General features: G+C 38.8%; 1 protein-coding gene across 1 annotated transcript in view; it reads left to right on the plus strand.

The window, feature by feature from the left end:
* C10H1orf87 (chromosome 10 C1orf87 homolog) overlaps nucleotides 1-22,583 on the plus strand; it is a 77,314-nt gene that overhangs the window by 36,113 nt on the left and 18,618 nt on the right. The window contains exons 6-8 of the mRNA XM_041773024.1: nucleotides 624-789; nucleotides 7,788-7,885; nucleotides 22,471-22,535. Coding sequence (XP_041628958.1) covers nucleotides 624-789; nucleotides 7,788-7,885; nucleotides 22,471-22,535 — 329 coding nt within the window. The remainder of the gene's footprint in view (nucleotides 1-623; nucleotides 790-7,787; nucleotides 7,886-22,470; nucleotides 22,536-22,583) is intronic.

Consider the following 22,583-nt stretch of genomic DNA (forward strand, 5'->3'; position numbering starts at 1 on the left):
CCCTGTGGGTTTTCACCTATTTTTTTAAAGTAACAAGAGTCCGTAAGATAAACCATCTTAATAGTTCCAAACATTTGAAAAATCATTATTCCCAAAACTTTTATGGGTTTTCCAGATACAAATTGCAGAGTCAAGGATATGGGATGTTCACTTGATCCAAGATTTCCTTCTATAGAAGTTCCATGGTTATAGGAATCTGGCAGGATCTGCTTTGCTTTGCCTGTGCTAATGAACAGTTTGGAGATGTGATTTGCCGTTCATAATTATCTGGGCTCAGATCAAGCAGTGAAAGTAAACTATTGTGGCCACTTGTAATTTTTTCTCTCAAGCTGCAAAAAGGGGTGAGAGAGTAGATGACAGATTTGGCGTTATGTTCTACTTGAATTGGTTGGAGCCTCCTGGAGCAGAGACTCTGGTGTCAGTAGATTGGAATAGATTGGAGACAATCTCTGAAATCTCCATGCACAGACCCCATGACCAGGTTCCTGAGATTTAGAAGACCTTACTAGGTGGGTTCTCTGGTTTCACAATATATGTCAGTGGTGAGAGATGTGGTATGAAAACGCATAGCAGCTTTGGGTGGGTCATGTTTTCACAGTCTATCTTTCCCCTGCCCTTCCAAGCAGTACCACTCTTCACGATGCCAGCCCTCAGTCAGAAGTGAGCCAGAACCTGTTGGAGATCTTGAGGGCACTAAGGACAACCAGTGGCAAACTCGACATAGAGGGCCTCCGCCTGAGTTTTCGGAAAGAAGACCGCTCCTTCTCTGGCTCCCTGCCCCCACCCAAGGTAACCAAAACTAGAGTTCAGGTGTGTTTGTCTTCAAAGGCTACCTCAGGGTCTATCAGGAAGCACAGTTATGATCTGTGTTCTGCCTGTGGATCACATTATACAATTATTTGTTTTCTATGCCTGAGAGGAGAAAAATAAAAGGAAAAAGGAATTGTAAAATGTGTGGAATTAGTCCAGGAAGTACTTACGCTAGGATATACTCTATGTTAATAATAGCGAAGATGACAACACCCAAATAATATTTCACAATGGACAACAAATATTTTTTTCCAAGGCCAGATGTTCATTTCTCATACCCTCTACCAGCTTCCAGTGACATGAACATGGGGTATCCCATTCCTTAGGAGCATCCAATTTTAGGAACTAATGTGATTTATTGCTGATAGAGATTAGCATGCTGTTTTGGAGCGTTAACAGTGCAGATGTGTTTTATGGAACAGGATCCAGAACCATATTAATTCAATTGTTGTCTTTAGCTAAACAAGCCCTAGTCATGAGGCTACCTCAGACAAAGAAGAAATAATAATTATGACTATTACTACAATTCCGTTAACGACAACTTGTCACCACCACGCTTTACTGAGTTCCTACCAAATGCCAACCCCTGCACTAAATGCTTTATTTACATTATCTTATTTAACATTTGCAGAGAACTGCAAAATCCAGATAGATGTTATAATACCCATTTAATGAAAAATACTGTGTGTCAGGCCAATTGAATCACCCAAGGGCCACAGCTAGCTAGCAAGCAGCAGAGTCAAGGTTTAAAGTATAGAAGAATACTGAAGATTGAGAGCCAGAATTGGAACTCTATGAGGCCAAAGATATCTGAAAGCATCCACTGAGTCCAGGATATAAGACTTAAGATTCCAGAGGAGTAGAAGGGATTTAAAATTACAGGGGGGAGGGGGCGGAGAAAGTGCTATAGAAAAGATTAGAAAATCTTTCACCTAGGTAAGTGGGTTAGATTGAGAGAGAATTAAAAGGAACATATGATGTTTACTAAGGAAGCAAGGACATAATATGCTGAAAGTAGATTCCCATTCCAGGACAGAAGCAGCTTTCTCTATGCTTTCATTACACAGTCAGCTAACTATGCAAAGGCAAAGGTCATGACAGCGTGTACGTGTGTATGTGTATGTGGATATTACACGTGCAAGCATGTTTCACTAGAGTGTATGCTATACACTGGACAGAGAGTGTATGCTATAGGAGATTCCACACAACATAAATGGCTTTTATTAAGTTCATAAGATCAGGGGAAATTGAATAAAAAGCAACAATTCTTTGTTAGATCGGAAATTACATAACACCATCAATGAAATTTGAATGTTCTCAGGTAATACTTGTAGAATAAAACATAAATAACTTGTGAATCAAAACATATTTGCTTTAATTCTTTGAGTCTTCAGATTTTTCCAAATGAAAAAATACTAGGTTTCAAATACCTATCTCCTGCATCTATTGTGAGGATTAAACAAGATAAGTATGTAAAGGCACTTAGCATGCTAATATGTGAGGCACTCAGTAAATGTTAGTTTCTCTTTCTTCAAATAAATAAATAAACAAACAAACAAACAAACGGATTTGGTTGAATTATTACTCACAACAGCCCAAGGAAGGAGGATATTTCCAGGGTCAAGTGATGGCCACATTGAGCACTGGCTATCAGAGCTGGCCCTGAAAGCTTAAATTTGTGATTCATATCTAAGGAAATGGGGCACATTTTCCTTGAAGCTGGTCTCTCTTGAGCCATCTGGCATCTCTTAAGACATCTGGAACTCGCTCAAAGTATATTGCAGGCTGGGAGGCATGTAAAATAGAATTCTGTTTCCCCAGAACGTGAGACAAATTGAGGCCCAAGGGACATTGGATACAAAAGCAGCAGCAGCTGCACCCCACCATTCATGTTCCTGGACACAGGACTTCAGGGTAGGCTGGGAAAGGCTATGAGTTGGGAGGGCTTCTCTTTTTGAACAGCAATTCTTAATCTCTTTGGAATGTAAGGGAAAGAATCACAGACCTCCTTAAGTTTCTCATGAAATCTGTGCACCCTGTGCCCCTTTGTGTGGGGCTTGGGGAAAGGGGCCGTCCTTACAGCCATTTCAGAAGGCTCACAGATCATCTGTAGTTTCTCAGATAAATAAATGCAGTCTTGAAGGATACCCTGTGGATCTTGCCACTCAAATGAATGAAATTTTGCCATTCTCATAGTCAAAAACACATCAAATACCTACCATCCTCATTCTGTGACTCACTCCTCCTGTTCCCCTAGCACATCTTTGATGCAACAATGGCTTCTGGATATAGCAATGTAGATCCACATCCAGTGTTCTGAGCACTATGATAAGACACTAAGGACAAGAGGCGCTTATGATTTCAGTTCCTGAGTTCTCCAGGAACTCAGGGGAAAGATGGCATTCTAAACATGTCACAGTTCTGTATGACAGATGCAGTAACTGGGAGCACAGAGACAGAATAACTACCTAGCCTGGCTCAAAACCCCTCCAGGGTAGATGGTGCAAATACTAAATCCTAGAGGACAAGTGAATTGGACAAAGAATTAAGAGGAGGGGCAGGAGAAGGGATGGGAAAGGTATTCTAGGTAAAAAGAACAAGAGCAGGACTCATTCAGGGACACATTAAGTCATTCATATAGACCGAACATAGTGGGTGTGTGGCACCTGGGGATGGTGGGAGATGCTGCCCACGTTGATTTTAGAATGGAAGGTAGGAGCCAGTTCATGAAGGGTCTTTCTAAGGGGCTGAACTTTATCTTGAAGGCCCAAAGGGATCATCAAAGTATATTAAACAGTGAATGATATGATTAAACTTGAAATTTAAAAAAACACTCTAGTGGAATATGAAGAATTAGAGGCAAAGAGACCCTTTAGAAGGCTAGCCAGCAATTCAAGCAAGAAATTAGGAGGTTTTAAGCCAGGGCAGTAAAAGGAGAGATATAGATGTTAAGGAGGTAGGAAAGGAGGTCTTGACAACTAACTTAGAAGTGGGCCCTGAATTAGGAGGAATAAAAAAAAATGACTCCCAAGGTTCTGGCTTTGTCAGCTTGGTAGGTAGTGATACCATTCTCTGTGATAGAAAACAGACAAGGAGTAGCTTTGGAGGGGTGGAGGATGGGATGAGAAGTTCAGTTTTAAACACATTGTACTCGCTCGGTTGAGAGATAAAAATCTAAATAATGATTTAAAGTTCTTCAATATACAGTTGAAGCCACGGGAATAGTTTGGGTTACCCAAGGACATAATGGAAAGTGAGAAGGGAAGGTAGAGGAGGACACTTACTGTCAAGAAGTAGGTAGAAGAAGAGAAGCTGGCAAAGGAGACTAAAATCCTCAAAAGAGGCATGGGAGGTAGTCAAGAAAGCCAAAAAAGAGATTTATAGAAGGATGGCATTATCAGTCATGTTACATGCTATGAAGAGACCATCTAATTAGGACTGTAAAGTACTCATGCAATTTCAAACCAGGGAAGTTACCAGTGACTTGGCAAATACAGCTGAAGTACAGTGATGGGGTAAAATGCAAATAGAGCCTTAAGTGGGAAGAGAGGAAGTTGAGAGAGCATCTGTGTGCCATTCTTTCAAGGAGCATTTTGGGGAAATGAATATTTATTTCACATGTCATTTTCTAAATAACATAGACATTTTATTTACATTTGATTAAAAAACATTTCCTTACCAAACAGAAGAAACTACACTTAATGAAATGTTTTCTTATTGAACAAGGGTCACCATTATGAATATTCATGCTTTAAACAATTTTAGTAATAATCCTGAATAACACTAAGTTGCCAGGATTTTCTGCTTGATGTTTTTTTGCTCCTTTGTAACTGTCAGCTCTTAGCAGCCATCAATCAATCTGCTTCTAGGAACCCTGATGTACTATTTCTAATCTGCTGTTCATTTTAGCCTACAGCAAAACTCAATGTTGCCAGAAGTAAATGAACTGTTTTTAGAATAACCTCTTACTTACACTGATGTTTAAAAATACATTAATATGCTATAATCATGAGGACAATCCAGTTCTTATTTAAGGAGTAAAATGGCACAATGTGACTAATTTCTACCTCTCTAAATTTATTTTTGCCAATCTCTGCCCATACACACTCTACTCCTTACTGCTTTCAACTCATTCATTCACTTCCTTGTTTATCTACATATGTGTTTGTTCAATAGTTATTGATACTTTATTTTTCAACATGGTGCTAGACAAATGGTGATTGAAGAATGAATGAAACACAGCTGTAGCCCTCAGCAAGCCAGTGTTTAGTAGAGAAGCTCTCATGACCAGATCATTTCTGCCCAGCCTAGAAAAGGGTATAAAACTATAGTTGAGTGGATAATGGCAAAATATATGCAGCTTCTAAGAAGCATGATTTTTTTCGGCCTAAAATGTTCCCTGACCCCTTACTTACTTCTGGTAAACTTTTATTCAGTTTTTTGTGTTTTAAATTGATCTTTTTTCCCTCTGTTATGCATTCCTGATGTGACTCCTATATACCTAGTAAGTAACATGTGTGAGTTTTGAACCTAGATTTGTTGTTTGTTTCCTTCCATAAAGATTAGCTTTTTCTCACCATTTTAAAATCTAGGTTTTATTATTATTCAGCTATGTTCAGACCAATAGATCAGGAGATGACTGCCACTCAAGAGATAGTTTGGTACAGTTTCCAAGGGAAGGGAGCATGGCACACCCACACAGGCTCCACCAGAAGTGGAGCAGGGTTGGTCAGGAGGCAAAGGGGATGAGGGGATAATGTGGGCAAGAGCCCTAATTGTGGAATGGGCAAGGCAAGATAAGGTTTAGGATTGGCTAGTTTGAATAATTTCAGTGAGCTCTGGGGCCTAGGGGGGCTGTCCCAACTTGCCTAGTACTTGACCCTGGGGTGATAAGGGTAGCAAAACAGGCCCCACGGTGAGAACCCCACCCCCACTCCCTACTGCCTGTAAAGGAAGAGGTTGGTTTGCACATGAGAGAAAAGCACACTTCCAAGCCAGTCCTTCTCCATCTTTAGGAATAGCTAGCCCTGGAAGGGGCAATCACTACAGGGTCAGCACAGCCCAAGATGTCAAATCATAAGAGTACAAAAACATACATAATACAGTCACTATACTGAACTTCCTCAAAGTAATAATAGTAGCTACTGTTTAGTCCAAACACTAAATAAGGCATCTCTTTTTCTTTGCCCTTTCCTTCCTCCCTGCCTCCCTCCCTCCCTTCCTCCTTTCCTTCCTTCTTTCCTTCCTTCCATCTCTTCTTCCCTTCCCTCACCTTTCTTTGTTTTCTCTCTCCTTTCCTATGCTCTCCTCTCATCTCTCTTTCCTCTTTCTTCTCTTCATTTCAACAAATATTAATCAAATGCGTAGTAAAAGTAAGACACTATTCTAACTGCTTATTTCTGATGTAATCCGCACAGAACCCTAGGGAAAATAAATATTAGCCTTTGAAAAAGATTTTGCTTATTTGTCAAAGAGAGAGAGCACGTGCACGCACAGCAGGGGGAGTGGCAGGCAGGGTGAAAGGGAGAAGCAGACTCCCTGCTGAGCAGGGAGCCCAATTCAGGGCTCGATCCCAGGATGACCTGAGCTGATGGCAGATGCTTAACTGACTGAGCCACCCAGGTGCCTCTAAAATATTAGTCTTATTTAGTAGATGGAATATTGGGCACAGAAAGGTTGCACAAATCACAGGCAGCAGATCTGGTGTCCCAAGTAAGTCCTGTTTTATTCTAAAATTTATGTTTGAACATTATGCTAGGGGTACCTAGGTGGCTCAGTTAGTTAAGTGTCCAACCCTTGATTTTAGCTCAGGTCATGATCTCAGGGTCTTAAGAATAAGCCCTACGCTGGGATCCATGCTGAGCATAGAGCCTGCTTAAGATTCTCCTTCTCCCTCACCCTGCCTCTCTCCCTTTCTCCCTCTGCTTCTCCAAAACCTTGTGCCATGCTCTCTCTCACTCTGTCTCAAAACAAAACAAAACAAAACAAAACAAAACAAAACAAAACAAAAACAAAACGCTGAACACATAATACATGCTATCATACCTGTAAAAGTCTGACATGTTTGAATCTAAATGTTAGCTACCCACCAACCTGAGAACTGAACTGATTTGTCAGCTAGACTCAGAATATATTAAGAACCTAGGACTGGAGTGCCTGGATGGCTCAGTCAGTTGATTATCTGCTTTTGGCATGGGTCATGATCCCAGAGTCCCGGGATCAAGCCCTGTGTCAGGCTCTCTGCTCAGCAGGGAGTCTGCTTCTCCCTCTCCCTCTGCTCCTCCCCCTGCTCATGCTTGCTCTCTCAAATATATAAATAAAATCCTAAAAAAGAAAAAAATAGTACCTGGGAAACTACAATGACACTTTACTTATTAATCCAACAAAAATTTATTGGGCATCTGGTTTTTAGACTAAGTTTCATCATTTATGAACTGTGTAACATCAAGGAAGTGACTTAATCTCTCTAAGTCTTGGTTTTGTCACATATGAAATGCAGATAGCAATACTGACCATGCTAATGCATCAAGCTTGTTTTATAAATCAAAGGAGATACACAAAAATATTTTGCAATTTACCTGTATAAGCGTATGTAACTTCTAGTCCTTGTCCACCCATCCCATTGCTGACAAAAATTTAAGATCAACATTTCAAAGTGCAACAGCTTCTGAGTAATGAACAATACCTCTGCATCAATCAAATAAAAATTTGCTATTTTTATTTTAATTGTTCGTATTCTAATTCCAATATAGTTAACATACAGTGTTTATTAGCTTCAGGTGATCAATATTCAGCAATTCTATACATCACCCAGTGCTCATTCAGTTGGACATTCTTGTCCTGAAGGATATTATGATGAGATAATGCACTCCTGGGTATTAATTCTTTGTCAAAATCATGTGGGTTCTAATTATGAGAGAGTAATTCAAATCTTAATCTTATTATAATGAAACTCCAAATCCTTTCTTATTTTGCAGGTTAGGGCTATATGTGGAAAGCATGGATTATATCTAACTTTGAGTTTCCTGGAAACATTGCTAAATCATCAAGATTTGGGTTACCATGGTGAAATAAAGTAAGTTGATATTTTATTCACATAGTTATCTACTAAGATACCAAATACTGAGGTCTGTCTTTACAAGTTTTAGGTGTGAAGCAATCAATTTCTTTTTTTAAAAGATTTATTTATTTTAGAGAGAGAATGCACATGTGAGTGGGGGAAGGGCAGAGGGAGAGGAAAAGAGAGAATCTCAAGCAGACTCCCCACTGAGCATGGAGCCCAATGCAGTGTTTGATCTCACAACCATGAGATCAAGACCTGAGCTGAAATCAAGAGTCAGACGCTCAACCAACTAAGCCACCCAGACATCTGTGAAACAATGTCTCATCACTTGAAGATAGTTAAGGAATGTTTGCTTATATTAAGAACAGAATCTTCTTGGTCATAGAAAGACAAAGGAGGAAGCTTCAAACTCCCACCATTATAGACTAACAAGAATCAGATTTACCATTCCACCTTAAACAACTTAAAAACAGGGCAAAATACATGAAATAGTGGTTTTCAGATATTTGACACTAGGCAGCACAAAACAATGATTCCTAAAGGAAAAAAAATAAATGAGGTAAGCTAACCTTACTAGACATGGAGAGGAAATCCAGAGCCCAGAATTCCTCTTCAGTTAAAGAGATGGAGTTTCGAGTTCAAGGAGACCAAAGAAGCTAGAATGCACAGTACAGAGTGGTAGAAAAGAGATATCCCCAGAGAGTTCTCTCTGGAGATTTCTAAGTAGTTGCTCTTGGGTACTGGCTAATATATTCACTTGAGGAAACTACCCAAGGCCAGAGTGGGGGGAATATAAATATACATTTAAATAGGTATTTATTAAATACTTTAATATTTATTAAATATATTTAATATAATTTAAATATTTACATATAAAACTTAAAAATATAAATATAAATTGTTATATGTAAGCCTCATGGTAACCATAATTTTTTTTTAATTTTTATTTATTTATGATAGTCACAGAGAGAAAGAGAGGCAGAGGCATAGGCAGAGAGAGAAGCAGGCTCCATGCACCGGGAGCCTGATGTGGGATTCGATCCTGGGTCTCCAGGATCACGCCCTGGGCCAAAGGCAGGCGCCAAACCGCTGCGCCACCCAGGGATCCCTCATGGTAACCATAAAGCAAAAACCTATAGCAGATACGCAAAAGATAATGAGAAAGGACTCTAAACATATCACTAAAGTCATTAAACGACAAAGGAAGAGAACAGGAGATAAAGAAAGGAATAGAGGATCTACAAAACAACCAGAAGGCAATGAACAAAATGGCGATAAGTACATACCTATCCATAATTACTTTAAATGTAAATGGACCAAATTCTCCAATCAAAAGATACAGAGTGACTGAATAAATAGCAAGTTGCATCTATATACTGCCTGTAAGAGACTCACTTCAGATGTAAGAGTAACAAGCAGACTGAAAGTGAAAGAATAGAAAAAGATATTCTATGCAAATAGAATCCAAAAGAAACCTGGGGGAACTATAATTACATCAGACAAAATAGACTTTAAAACAAAGATAAGATGGAGATGAGAGAATTCAAAACCATCAGAGTAATACTCCAAATATTAAAAGAAGTCCTCAGGCAGAGAAAAATGACAATTTTTGGATCTACACACACACACAACAAAAAGAAAAGTACTGGAAATAGTGAATGTATGGATAAATTTAAAAATACATTTTTATTAAAAATAGCTCTTTAAAAGAAAATTTACTGTTTAAAACAAAAATAAAAACAATGCACTATGCAGTTCATAATATGAGTGCCACATATTGCAATAGCATACATGGCTGCAAGAGGGAAATGGAAATGTACTTGATAAGGTTCTTATACTATAAATTAAGTATTATATTTTGTTTGAAGGAAGAGTGTAATAAGTTAAAATGCTAATTAAAAAGATAAAAGGGAAGCATAAGCATATTTAAATAATAACAGATTCAAAAGAAGAAAAGGAAACAAGAAACAAATAAGATAAATAGAAAATATATATCAATGTCTTAGATTTAAACCCAACCATATCAAGATTACATTAAATATTAATGATCCAAATGCACCAATTCAAAGGCAGTGATTTTCAGATTTCATTAAAAAAGCAAGGCTCAGCAGTTAAGTGCCTGCCTTTGGTCCAGGGCGTGATCCTGCTATCCCAGGATTGAGTCCCATATCAGGCTCCCTGCATGGAGCCTGCTTCGCTCTCTGCTTGTGTCTCTGCCTCTCTTTCTGTGTCTTTCATGAATAAATAAATAAAATCTTTAAAAAACAAAAAGCAAGACTCAACTAAATGCTGTCTACAGTGAACCCTTTTAAAATATAAAGACATAAGACATACTAAAAGTAAAAAGGTGGAAATGATAAATCATGCTAGCTCTAATTAAGTGAAAGCTGGCTTAGTTACATTAATGTCAGAAAAGTGGATTCCAAAGCAGGGGATGCCAAAAACTTAATTCATCAAGAGGACATAACAAACCTAAATGTTCATGTCCTTAAAAATGTAGCTCTAATTTACATGAAACAAAAACACAAAACTTAAAGGAGAAATAGACAAATTCACAATTACAGTTGGAGAATATAATACCTCTTTGTAATTAATAGAACAAGCAGATAGAAAAGCATTATAAATATAAAAAATTGGACTAAATGATCAGACAACTTGATATAATTAGCAATTACAGAACACTCCATACAATAGCAGAATACAGATCCTTTTTAAGCATACATTAAATATTTAAAAGATGAACCATATTTTGAGACATAAAACAAGTCTCAATAAGTTTAAAATGATGAAATCATGCAAAATAGTTCTCTGATCACAACAGAGTTAAATTAGAAATTAAAAGCAAACAAATGAAAATCCTGGAAATCTCCAAACATCATAAAGCTAAATAGCACACTTTTAAATAACCTATGGTAAGAGGGAAAAGGAAAATTAGAAAATATTTCGAACTGAATTAAAATGAAAACAAAACATACCTGTAATTCTTAGCTGTTCTCTTTTTCTCACATTTCCTATCCAATCCAACAAAAATTCATTAGTGAATAAATTCTATCTTCAGAGTATGCCCAGAATCTGGCCACTTTTTGCTACCTCTATTGTTACTTAATTACACCTCATTCAAGCTACCACTGTCTTTCTCCTGGAGCACTAAAATAGCTTCCTAATTGAAGTAGGCTTATCTCTTGTCCCTAGTTTTTCCTCCATTCAGCAGCTACAGTGTCTATCAAAACCTTAAACAGTTTATGTCATTATTTTGCTCATGAAACTGCAAGAGAATCTTATTTCACAGGGGGGTGGGGGGACTAGAAAAAACATTAAAATACTTATAAAGAGTCCTAAATGATCTGCTCCCCCATTACTTCTCTGGCTCCATCTACAACTTCCTTTGCTCATTCTGTTTCAGTTACACTGTGTTCCTTGTCTTTCTTACACCAGGTACATATTCACCTCAGCAACTAACTTCTGAATGTTTCCTCTACTTAAAATGTTCTTTCCCCAGATATCTTCATGTTAACTCTCTCATCTTCTTTATTTTTTGCTCCAATGTCACCTTGTCCATGAGGCCTACACTAGCCATCTAGTTAAAGTTGTAGTCTCTCAGCCCTTCTTCCTTTTAACTTGCTCCCTTCTGCTCTCTTCTACATACTTGTCAACTTCTAATGTATCAGGTGATTTGCTGATGAATGATGTTTATTGTTGTCATCTGTGGGTTTCTGATTATAGTGCCAGGGGTAGGCAGAATTTTTGTTTTACTCATTGATGTATCCTAAGTGTCTAGAGCACTGCCTGGTACATATTAGAATTCAACAAATATCTATGAAATTGAATTGAACTATGGAAAGGATAGACTCTCAGAATACTCTCAGGGATGCGTGCAGATATACATATTCTGAAAAGTCCCTCTGATGGTCAAATTGAAGAAGGCCATTCCTAAAGACCTCATCAACATCAGGTTTCTTTCTGATTACTGAGTAATATTCCATTGTATACATGGACCACATCTTTATCCATTCATCTGTCGATGGACATCTTGGCTCTTCCCACAGTTTGGCTATTGGGGATATTGCTGCTATAAATATTGGGGTGCAGGTGCCCCTTCAGATCACAACACTTATATCTTTAGGGTAAATCCTCAGTAGTGCAATTGCTGGGTCATAGGGTAGCTCTATTTTTAACTTCTTGAGGAACCTCCACATTGTTTCTGGAGAGACTATGCCATTTGCATTCCCACCAACACTGCAAGAGGGTTCCCCTTTATCCACATCCTCACCAATATTTGTTGTTTTCCATCTTGTTAATTTTAGCCATTCTGACTGGTGTGAGGTGGTATCTCATTGTGGTTTTGATTTGTATTTCCCTGATGGCAAGTGATGCAGAGCATTTTTTAATGTGTCTGTTGGCCGTTTGTATGTCTTCTTTGGAGAAGTTTCTGTTCATCATTTTTGCCCATTTCACGATCGGATTGTTTGTTTCTTTGTTGTTGAGTTTAATAAGTTCTTTATAGATCTTAGATACTAGCCCTTTATGTCATTATGATATGTCATTTGTGAATATTTTCTCCCGTTCCTGTAGGTTGTCCGCTAGTTTTGTTGACTGTTTCTTTTGCTGTGCAGAAGTTTTTTATCTTGATGAAGTCCCAATAAATAGTTCATTTTTGCTTTTGTTTCCCTTGCCTTGGGAGATACGTCTAGCAAGAAGTTGCTGTTGCCAAGGTTGAAGAGGTTGCTACCTGTTTTCTACTTTACGATTTTGATGGATTCCTGTCTCACATTTAGGGTCTTTCATCCATTTTGAGCTTATCTTTGGTATGGTGTAAGAAAATGGTCCCATTTCATTCTTCTACATGTGGCTGTCCAGTTTTCCCAGCACCATTTATTGAGGAGACTATCTTTTTTCCATTGAATATTCTTTCCTGTTTTGTCAAAGATTACGTGACCATAGAATTGAGGGCCCATTTCTGGGTTCTCTATCCTGTTCTATTGATCTGGGTGTCTGTTTTTGTGCCAGTAACACACTCTCTGGATGATCACAGCTTTGTAGTACAGCTTGAAGTCTGACATTGTGATGCCACCAGCTTTGGTTTTCTTTTTCAACATTCCTTTGGCTATTTGGGGTCTTTTCTGGTTCCATACAAATTTTAGGATTATTTGTTCCAGCTCTGTGAAAAATTATGAATACTTACCATTTACATTGATATGGATAGAACTTGGAGGGTGTTATGCTGAGTGAAATAAGTCAATCAGAGAAAGGCAATTATACAGCTTGATTCATATGTGGAATATAAAAAACAGGACAGAGGATCATAGGAGAAGGGAGGAAAAACTGAATGGGAAGTCATCAGAGAGAGAGAAAAACCATGAAAGATTCTTAACTATAGGAAACAAACTGAGGGATACTGGAGGGGTGGGGGTGGGGGATGGGGTAACTGGGTGATGGGCATTAAGGAGGACTCATAATGTGATAAGCACTGGGTGTTATACACAACTGATAAATTATTGAACACTTCATCTGAAACAAAGTATATACTATATGTTAGCTAATTTAAATTTTAAAAAATCAGGTTCCTTGTGCTATACTCTCTCTTAGCACACTATTTTCTCTCCTAAAACTTATCATTATTTGTAATTATGAATGTATTTGTGTGGCTTGTTACTTTAATGTCTAGATAGTAATCTACATGCTGATAGGGAACATGACTATTTCCCTCACATTATATCCCCAACATCTTGTAGGCCAATACTTGGCACATGATAGGCACACAATAAATATTTTATTAATTCAGGGCAGCCTGGGTGGCTCAGCGGTTTAGCGTCACCTGCAGCCCAGGGTGTGATCCTAGAGACCCGGGATCAAGTCCCACGTCAGGCTCCCTGCATGGAGCCTACTTCTCCCTCTGCTTGTCTCTACCTCTCTCTCACTCTCTCTCTCTGTATCTCTCATAAATAAATAAAATATTTAAATATATATTTTTATTAATTCATTTATTAATTTATTTAACAAATATTTATTGAGTTCCTACTGTATACCAAGCACTACTCTAATCATTGGGGATTTAGATATGAGTGGAACAATCTCCTCCCTTGTGAAGCTTATATTCTAATGGGGAAGAGAAACAATAAATAAGCTGGAATGTGTGACATAAATCACATGATGATAAGAGCAATACAGAAAAACAAAGAAGGGTAAAGGTTATGGGGAACATCAATTGATAAATTAATGATGGAAGGAGGTTGAGTCTAACCAATGAATTTCCAGTAGACCAGCTTTGGCATGTGGGGGTTTCCCTTCTCTAAAACCTTGGGGATGGTTGAGTAAGCGGGGGAGGTGGTTAAGCAGCAGAAGCAGAAAAGTGGGGGATCCCTGGATGGCGCAGCGGTTTAGCGCCTGCCTTTGGCCCAGGGCGCGATCCTGGAGACCCGGGATCAAATCCCACGTCAGGCTCCCGATGCATGGAGCCTGCTTCTCCCTCTGCCTATGTCTCTGCCTCTCTCTCTCTCTCTCTCTCTCTCTCTGTCTCTCTCTCTCTGTGACTATCATAAATAAATAAAAATTAAAAAAAAAAAAGAAGAAGAAAGAAAAGTGGGCTAAGAGCCAAGTAGAAAACCAATAAGCTAAAATTGGGAGCTCCAAAAAGGCTCCAATATACATGGAGAAAATGCAAGTATCAAAGCTCACAGTATACGTGGTACATAATATACTTGATTAAAAGGGGGGATCCAGAACCAAGATTCCAGGAAACAGAGATATGAGAACAAGAGTGATTGTCCCTAATGAGGACAAGAGCAAATGAGGTTAGGCTGTGTATAGCAATATTTTCAATTTCCCACTGTTTTATGTGCATATCAGAGAAGCACACCAGTTTCTTTATTCCCCTGTGTTTGACCTTTGAATGTTCAAGGACATTGAACCACAAGAACCAGTGAAGAATTGCATTTATAAGTGATAAACCTGTTTCATCCTTAAACAGTCATTGGCTAAAGCTTCTTCTGTTGAATTAAATCCATTCTTCTAAAGGCTTTGTATGCAAACCTATATCCTTAAGAGATTAAAGATGCAATTTAGACACACATTTTAGGAGCTGAATGCACGAATCATTATTTTAGTGCATATTGTCCATTAATCTGCTGTTCAATTGGGAACCCATTTGGAATGTGGCTGCTTGCTAATTAGCAGGATTCTAGTGCTGAGCTGCTTCCTGATTAAATGTCCTTTAGAATCAATAAAACATCAGGAGGGATTATGGTGATGTGGGATTAGCCCCATCTAACCAAATAAAATGAGTTGTGTTCCCTTCTTAAACTGTCACGTTGCAAGAGCTGATGAGAGGAGTAATTTCATGAATGCTGTTACAAAGTTGTTTTTTGCGTTTTTTTTTTTTTTTTAACACTGAGATTTTGTTTTTTGCCATTTGCCTACCAATTAGCAGACACATTAGTGAATGTCTGCTAGGGTAAGGCGATTTTGAGAAAGACTTGATTATGATTTCAAATCTCGAATCTGAATCGCCCTTATGTAAAATGAGTTCAGGTTGTGTTGGATGGAAATTATTATCCTCGTTGTTGGCCAGGAACATGTAAGTCAGAATTAGCATTTGATGTTTCTATGTGACTTTGCAATAAATGGTAATTAAGGAGGGCACAGAGAGAACAGGAGGCAAACTAATACCCTAAAATTGTATTGGCAAAATTAAATGCTTCAAACCCAGTTAAAAACACAGGCACACAAGCCAAATTGTGTTGGGGGAGGGGATAAATAATGAAGCTGCTCTGGAAGCTGTGTAAATAGAATGGAGCAATTGACACAGCCACAAGTAGGACTTATCATACACATCTGGCCCATTATGAAGAGTGCAATTAGGTTGAAAAGGACTGGTTTGATAATCCCAGGAACAACCAGAGGATTTTAGGAGATAAAGCAAACATGAGGTGTTTGATTCAGCAATTACTTGTGAATGGGAATAGGAAAATTGGTAGACAGTGAGCAATTAGAGACATGTTATAGATCTGCTCATCGGCTGGGTGTTGGAAACTGGACCTGGCTTTTAAGAGTTCAGAATTTCATCTTCTCTTGCAGAAGTCCATATCCATATTGGGGTGAGAATAATAATAATAATAATATTATTATTATTAAGAGACAACATTTATATAGTAATTACTATATTACAGGCAATGTTCTAAGTGTTTTTAAAATATTTTATAAATATTAACTCTTTTAATCCTTGTAAGTGCCCCATGAAGTAGATACTATTATTTTTCAAAAGAGGAAACTAAGGCACAGAGAGGGCAAAACCAATAGGTAACTGGTGAATGAATTATCAGGCTGAGTCAAAATCAGGCTTTCTAGCTTCAGAGTCTGTAATCTCAATATACTATACTGACTCTCCTACAAGTCCTAGGAAACTCAGAAGTTTCTAGAATAGTGACTAAGCACAGGTGCTTTAGGCAAACTGACTGATTTCCATGGCTGGCTCCACCCTTGGGCTTGGTGCTGAGCAGTCTGAATTTGAGGAGCTCAGTATCTTCTGTCCTCTCCCCTAAGACCTAGGAGAGGTGTGAGAAACATACACAAAAGCAAAGGGGCTCTTAAGTTCCAGGGGAAGGCATGACCCAAAGAAGCCCAGGGCCCAGCCCAGGAGGTAACATCTTCTCACTGGTATAGCACCTCCCTTTACCCCTTCATCCCTTGTCCTTGGAGAAAGGCAGCATGAGCTCTAGAATCACATGGGCCTAGATAGAAATCCTTGCTCTGAAATGTACTAGCTTGGGGAAGTTGGGCAAGTAACCAGTTTCTCTTAACCTCAATTTCTTCATCTGCCAAATGGACAAAGAATTTTTTTTGGTATGGATTTGAGAATTTATTGCCTATGAATCAGGGAAGGACTGTGCTTCTTACAATTAACTGGAAGGCAAGAAGAATACAACGTAGGGTCCATGATTCAGAAGGTAAACACAAAGGAAGATGGTGGAGTGAAATGAGCATCCCAGTGGCTGAGTTAAATAACATAACCAAAATAACCTCCTGACTTGAGGCTGTAAGAGGTCGATGTTTGTGCCACCTAATACGCCCCAGGCATGGGACTAGATGCCTTGTATGGCTTATTTCATACTCCCAACAGCCCAATGAGTTATGTATTTATATCCACTTCACAGATGAGTAAACTGGAATGCAGAGACCTTAAGTAAATTGTCTCCAAAGCTGGACTTCTTTGAGTCTGTTATAGGCTGAATTACATCGCCCCAAATTCATATGTTGAAGCCCTAACCTCCAGTACCTTATATTATGATTGTGTTTGGAGATAAAGCCTGTTTAACAGTTGAGTTAAATAAAATGAGGCCATTAGGGTGGGCCCTAATCCAATCTGATCTGAGAAGAGAAAATTTGAAAACAGAAACACCAAGGATGGGCCAACATAGAGAAAAGACCACATGAGGACATGGCAAGAAAGTGGCCATTTAGAAGCTAATGACAGAAGCCTCAGAAGCCAAACCTGCTGACACCTTGCTCTTGACTTCTAGCTTTCCTTTAAGAAACGTGTCACCTGGAATTAACTTCATCAAGATTACCAGGGTGTTTCTGTGAAATAGCCCAAATTTTGTATGTTTGTTATATGTAGACGTTTGTTTCATTTTGTTTTGATATATAAGACTTATAAAATTACTTATTATATAAAATGTCATCCACTTAATAAGCTGTGATTAAAATTCCAATGAGTAAATAAAGAGGCGAGAATCGTAACCATACCAGTAGCAAAAACTAATAGGCACTCTAGTATCAAAATTGAGAAAGAATCTCCACTAACTATAAGTAAATGGAATCTGGGAAAATCAGTGAGTTGATGCCCATGCTTTGCCCTGTCTACCTCTGAGAAGTACAGCAGACAAAAGAGCTCCTGTCCCTTCACCAAACTTCTCCTTGATTTGGAGGCCACAAGTCTTTTTTTTTTTTTTAAGATTTTATTTATTCACGAGAGACGCACCGAAAGAGGCAGAGACATAGGCAGAGGGAGAAGCAGGCTCCCCAAAGGGAGCCCGATGCAGGACTCAATCCCAGGACCCCAGGATCATGACCTGAGCTGAAGGCAGATGCTCAATCACTGAGCCACCCAGGTGCCCCTGGAGGCCCCACATCTTAACACACCATAAAAATGACACAGGTGCTACTCTCTGTAGCTATCTGAGTACTGTTAGCCTGTGTCCACCCTCACCCAAGGATACACACACATACCCTTACCCACACGCTGCTTTTCTGTACCTATGCCAAAAGCACAACTTCAAAGAATGACAGAACAGAAGTTGGGGTGAGGAAGGAGGGAAGGGGCAAACCTGGCTGCAATGTCTGCATATGCTGTGGCGTAATTCCTGGCAATAAGGTCATGTGGGTTGGAGCAGAGAGAGGAAGCTCCTGGGTAGTTGTATATACTTGAATGTATCAATTATGACATACACACTAATTTCATGTCTGACATACAACCCATCTCTGTGGTGGTCCCAGCTAAGGGCCACCAGGCATCGGTGAGGGTCATCGCTCACTTCTTGACTGCAGAGCTAAGTATGCAGTGAACAGGGCCAAGGAAAATCTATGCAACTCATCTCTTGGATTATGCAGAATGTGAGCAGTTCTTCATTTGGCAGTGGATAGAGAAAACCCCAAATATGAGGCCTAATTTTAAAAAATACTGCAGACCATGGAGAGGCAATGACAATCCTGCAGACTCCAAACTTTTGAAAATGATCTATTCTAAAAACTAGGTAGCATTTAGAAAACCACTGGTGTTCTCTCTAGGCTGTATGGAACCATGTCCTCTATTGAAATCAACTGGAAAGTAATAAGCATAAAGAGATTAAAAGCTATTAAAATGAGATTTAGAAAGCACTAAAGTGAAAAGAAGAAATTAGGAAGAACTTGGTAAAACATGGACAATTTCAAGGAAACTGAAGCTTCTACAAGTCACGTTAAGGTAATCAGGATTGTAACTATGTGTGTTGATGTACATTAAGTAGACTAATTGGGATCATGTCTCTACATATAAATATATTAAATCATTATGTTGTATACCTGAAACTAATATAATGTTACATACCAATTATATCTCAATAAAAAAATTACGAGGCAAAGAAATCTGAATATTGCTAGATATTTGATGATACTGAGATATTTGTATTACATTTTTAGGTCAACAAACTTTTTCTATAAAGGGCCTGATAGTAAATGTTTTAGGCTTTGTGGGTCTACAGTCTGTTTCTACTACTCAACTATGTCACTGTAGCCCGAGAGCAGCCACAAACAACACATAATAGATGGCTATGGCTGTGTTCCAAATACTAATTAATTAATATTCACTCAGAGAGTGAATGAGTGTTGGTGATGGGCATAGGAAGAGGGAGAGAGAATCTTAACCGGAACTCCATGCTAAGCGCAGAGCCCAACATGGGGCTTGATCCCACAACCCAGAGATTGTGACCTGAGCTGAAACCAAGAGTTGAATGCTTAACCGATTGAGACACCCAGGTACCTCCCAATAAAATATTGTTTAAAAAAATAAAAGAGGGATCCAGGAATCAATAAAAAGTAAAAGTAATACTAGAGAAAATCTAATACATAATGTCAAACTTGAGAGGTTTCCACAAAATCTAGAAAAGAAAAACAGAAAAAAATGAGACAGATCATAGATATAGAAGGGTAAGAATAGAAATTGAAACTAAGAGGCCTTGACATTGTGAAAGAAGAAACTAGAAAAATGGAATAAGAACTAACAACAAAAGCCACAACTGAAAAAACTTTGCAGAGATGGAAAAAAAGAAAACACCCTCGGTGTACAGATCAAGAGGATTCAGTATGACTAAGCTAATTTAAGAAAAAAACGTATCCATGTCTATCCTGATGAAAGTTTTGTGTTTACAGAGACAAAGAGAATTACTTAAGGATGCATGCCAAAACCAAAATAAAACTAAACCAAAGCAAAGGAAGGAAAAAATTAATTTTAAGTGAACCTAAGTCAGACTGACCTCAAACTTCTGCAATAATAAATATCAGAAGACACTGGAGCTGTGTTCATGAGAAAAAATGTAGCTGAAACCAAATAATATTACATTCACATGTAAGGCCATATAGTACAATAGTTAAATGTACAGGATTTGGAGTCAAACAGCTAGAGTTTAAATTCAGGCAACCCCATTGATCGGTGTGTCCTTGGGCAACTCATTTGTGCAGTTCATAGGATGATTATCTAAATGAAATGAGATAATGATACACATGAAGTACTCAGAACACTTACTAAAGGCCATTTTAACTTAATAATCTGTGCAAGTTAGAATTTGAACTCAGATCTGCCTGAATCTTAAATCCGGCCCACAGAGCTTGTCCTCCCGAACTTTCTAACTCTACATTGGGAATTTGGCACTTGCTACTGTGATTAGAATTATAGTACCTGTTATGGTAACTGGAACTCATTCTCACATTTAAATTGTCAATGGCTCTTTGCAGGTCCTAGGGTAATGTAAAGAATATGGAAGAAAGAAAAATTAATTAGAAGGATCTCAAGGATTTCATTGGCTGCATAAGTTCTATACACCATTTAAAACAGGCAGTGTCCAGGCTCAATACTTAACAAGATTTTCCCACAGTCTCCCCCTCCCCCTATTGGCACCATGCAAGAAGGGGCAGAAGGGCTTCTGCTACCGCTTGTCCAGATGCCTTACCTCATATTTGATAACTTCTAACAGCTCTGAAAAATAAATGTTATGTAATATGGAAACATCAAAGGATCTAGATTTTTGTTGTCGTGTTGTTGGGGCTGTTTTTCTCAAGGTCAGAAGATGGCAGGAGTTAAGGCTGGTCCTCCTAAGAGGACAGATTGCAGCAAGCATAGATGACAGGAGATGCTTCCACTCTAGTTCACTTTCAGATCTGTGCTAATATCGAACCTTTGGATGATTATTGTTATTTCTCGACATTGCTGCTTTTCCAACTTTCTTTTCCCTGTGTAGCCCTTCAGCAGGTGACATTGTCATCAGCTCACCTGGCATGTGATTCTGCATACCCACATCTTATCTTTTCTTGTACCCAAACTGACATGAAGCTCCAGAGGCCATGTTTCCATACCAACCAAAGATCTTTTCTGACTTTTGATGTCATGTATAGGAAAAGTTTTATGCAGTATAAGCAAAACAATGAATCATTTTTATTTAAAGAGAGTAAGGTCACATGACATTAGACTCTTTCAGAAAATTCAGGGCTTCTGTAGCTCACAATTTGGCCTTCATATTTGCTTGACTTCTGATGGGCAAGAAGAAGATAAAAATTCTTATCAGTTGCAGTCCAGTTGCTAGCAACCGAAACTGCCTTTTGTTAACATAAGCAGAAAGAAATATTTTGAAAAGATATGAAGTAAGACACCAAACTGGGGGAAAAAAGAAAATCAGAACCAAAAACTAATGAGAGACACAGGGAATGGGAGAGAAGGAGGAAAAGAAGGATGGATGAGTTATGTGATAAATGTTAATAAATGTAATCGAGATTATTTAGACAAGGTGAGTCAAAACATTGGCCAGGGTAGGTTATGGGACACTGATTGTAGTCCATCATCCCAGAGAAGAACATATTTGTATATAAATGGAGGATAGATGCTAGGCAAGCAAATACAGGTGATTTTCACTGCCAAAATGTTCCTAAACTACTTGTAAGCCTTCAATGATTCCCTGATTGTCCCATGCACATAATTGCTTAATGTGGTTGCTGCTTGGGGATTTTGCTAAATATTGTCTGTTGGCACTCAGAACCCATTTCTATCCTCTCCTGTTTTTTCCTGTATTGCAATACTTCCCATTCTTGGGAAGGCTACAAAACAACATTTCTAACTCCCTTGACACCAAGGTTCTGGAATTGATTTAAGCTCCACCAGTGAGAAGCAATTGCATGAGATTTGAAAGGCAGAAGGGGTAGAGGTGGGGACAGGGATATTTTAAGTATTTATTTTCCTGAAGTAGTAGCCACTCCGGACCCTGGCAGGCATCAGTTCTTGCAGTGGCCAAAATGCAATTTGTATGGCCTGGTCACCAACCTCATAGTCAAAGGCAAATGAGACATCAGTCAGAATTTCCTACAGTTCACTGGTCTCCAGAACTGGTGAAGCCTGATCCTGAGCGAGTGTCAGATGCCAACCTCCATTCTACTAACCCCTGCAATAGTTTTTTAGGCACCTAATTTCCTATATTAAAGCTCTTTCTAGTAAAGACACCTAAAGTAATTTCTGCTTCCTGAGTTAACACCCTGAATGATATAGGTATCAAAAAGCTCCTTCAGGGATGCCCGGGTGGCTCAGCGGTTGGGCGCCTGCCTTTGGCTCAGGTTGTGACCCTGGGATCCGGGATCCAGTCCTGCATTGGGCTCCCTGCATGGAACCTGCTTCTCCCTCTGCCTGTGTGTGTGTGTCTCTCTCTCTTTCTCTCTCTGTCTCTCATGAATAAATATAGTCTTAAAAAAGAAAAAAAGCTCCTTCAATATCACTATCAATATATCAATATAAACTGACCTCTACTGCACATTCTTCCAGGGCTTTCTATGTTGATCACCAATACTTGTTTCCTTTTCTTGCACAGATGGCAGAACTTCGTTGAGTTGTTGAGCAAAGCTTTCTCCGATTTGTCACATGATTTGCCTGCAGGTAAGTTTGGCGATTTTGTTCCTTGAGAGGCCTCCCATTTCTCAGAGC

Source organism: Vulpes lagopus, chromosome 10, assembly GCF_018345385.1.
Source record: "Vulpes lagopus strain Blue_001 chromosome 10, ASM1834538v1, whole genome shotgun sequence".
Classification (NCBI taxonomy): Eukaryota; Metazoa; Chordata; class Mammalia; order Carnivora; family Canidae; genus Vulpes; species Vulpes lagopus.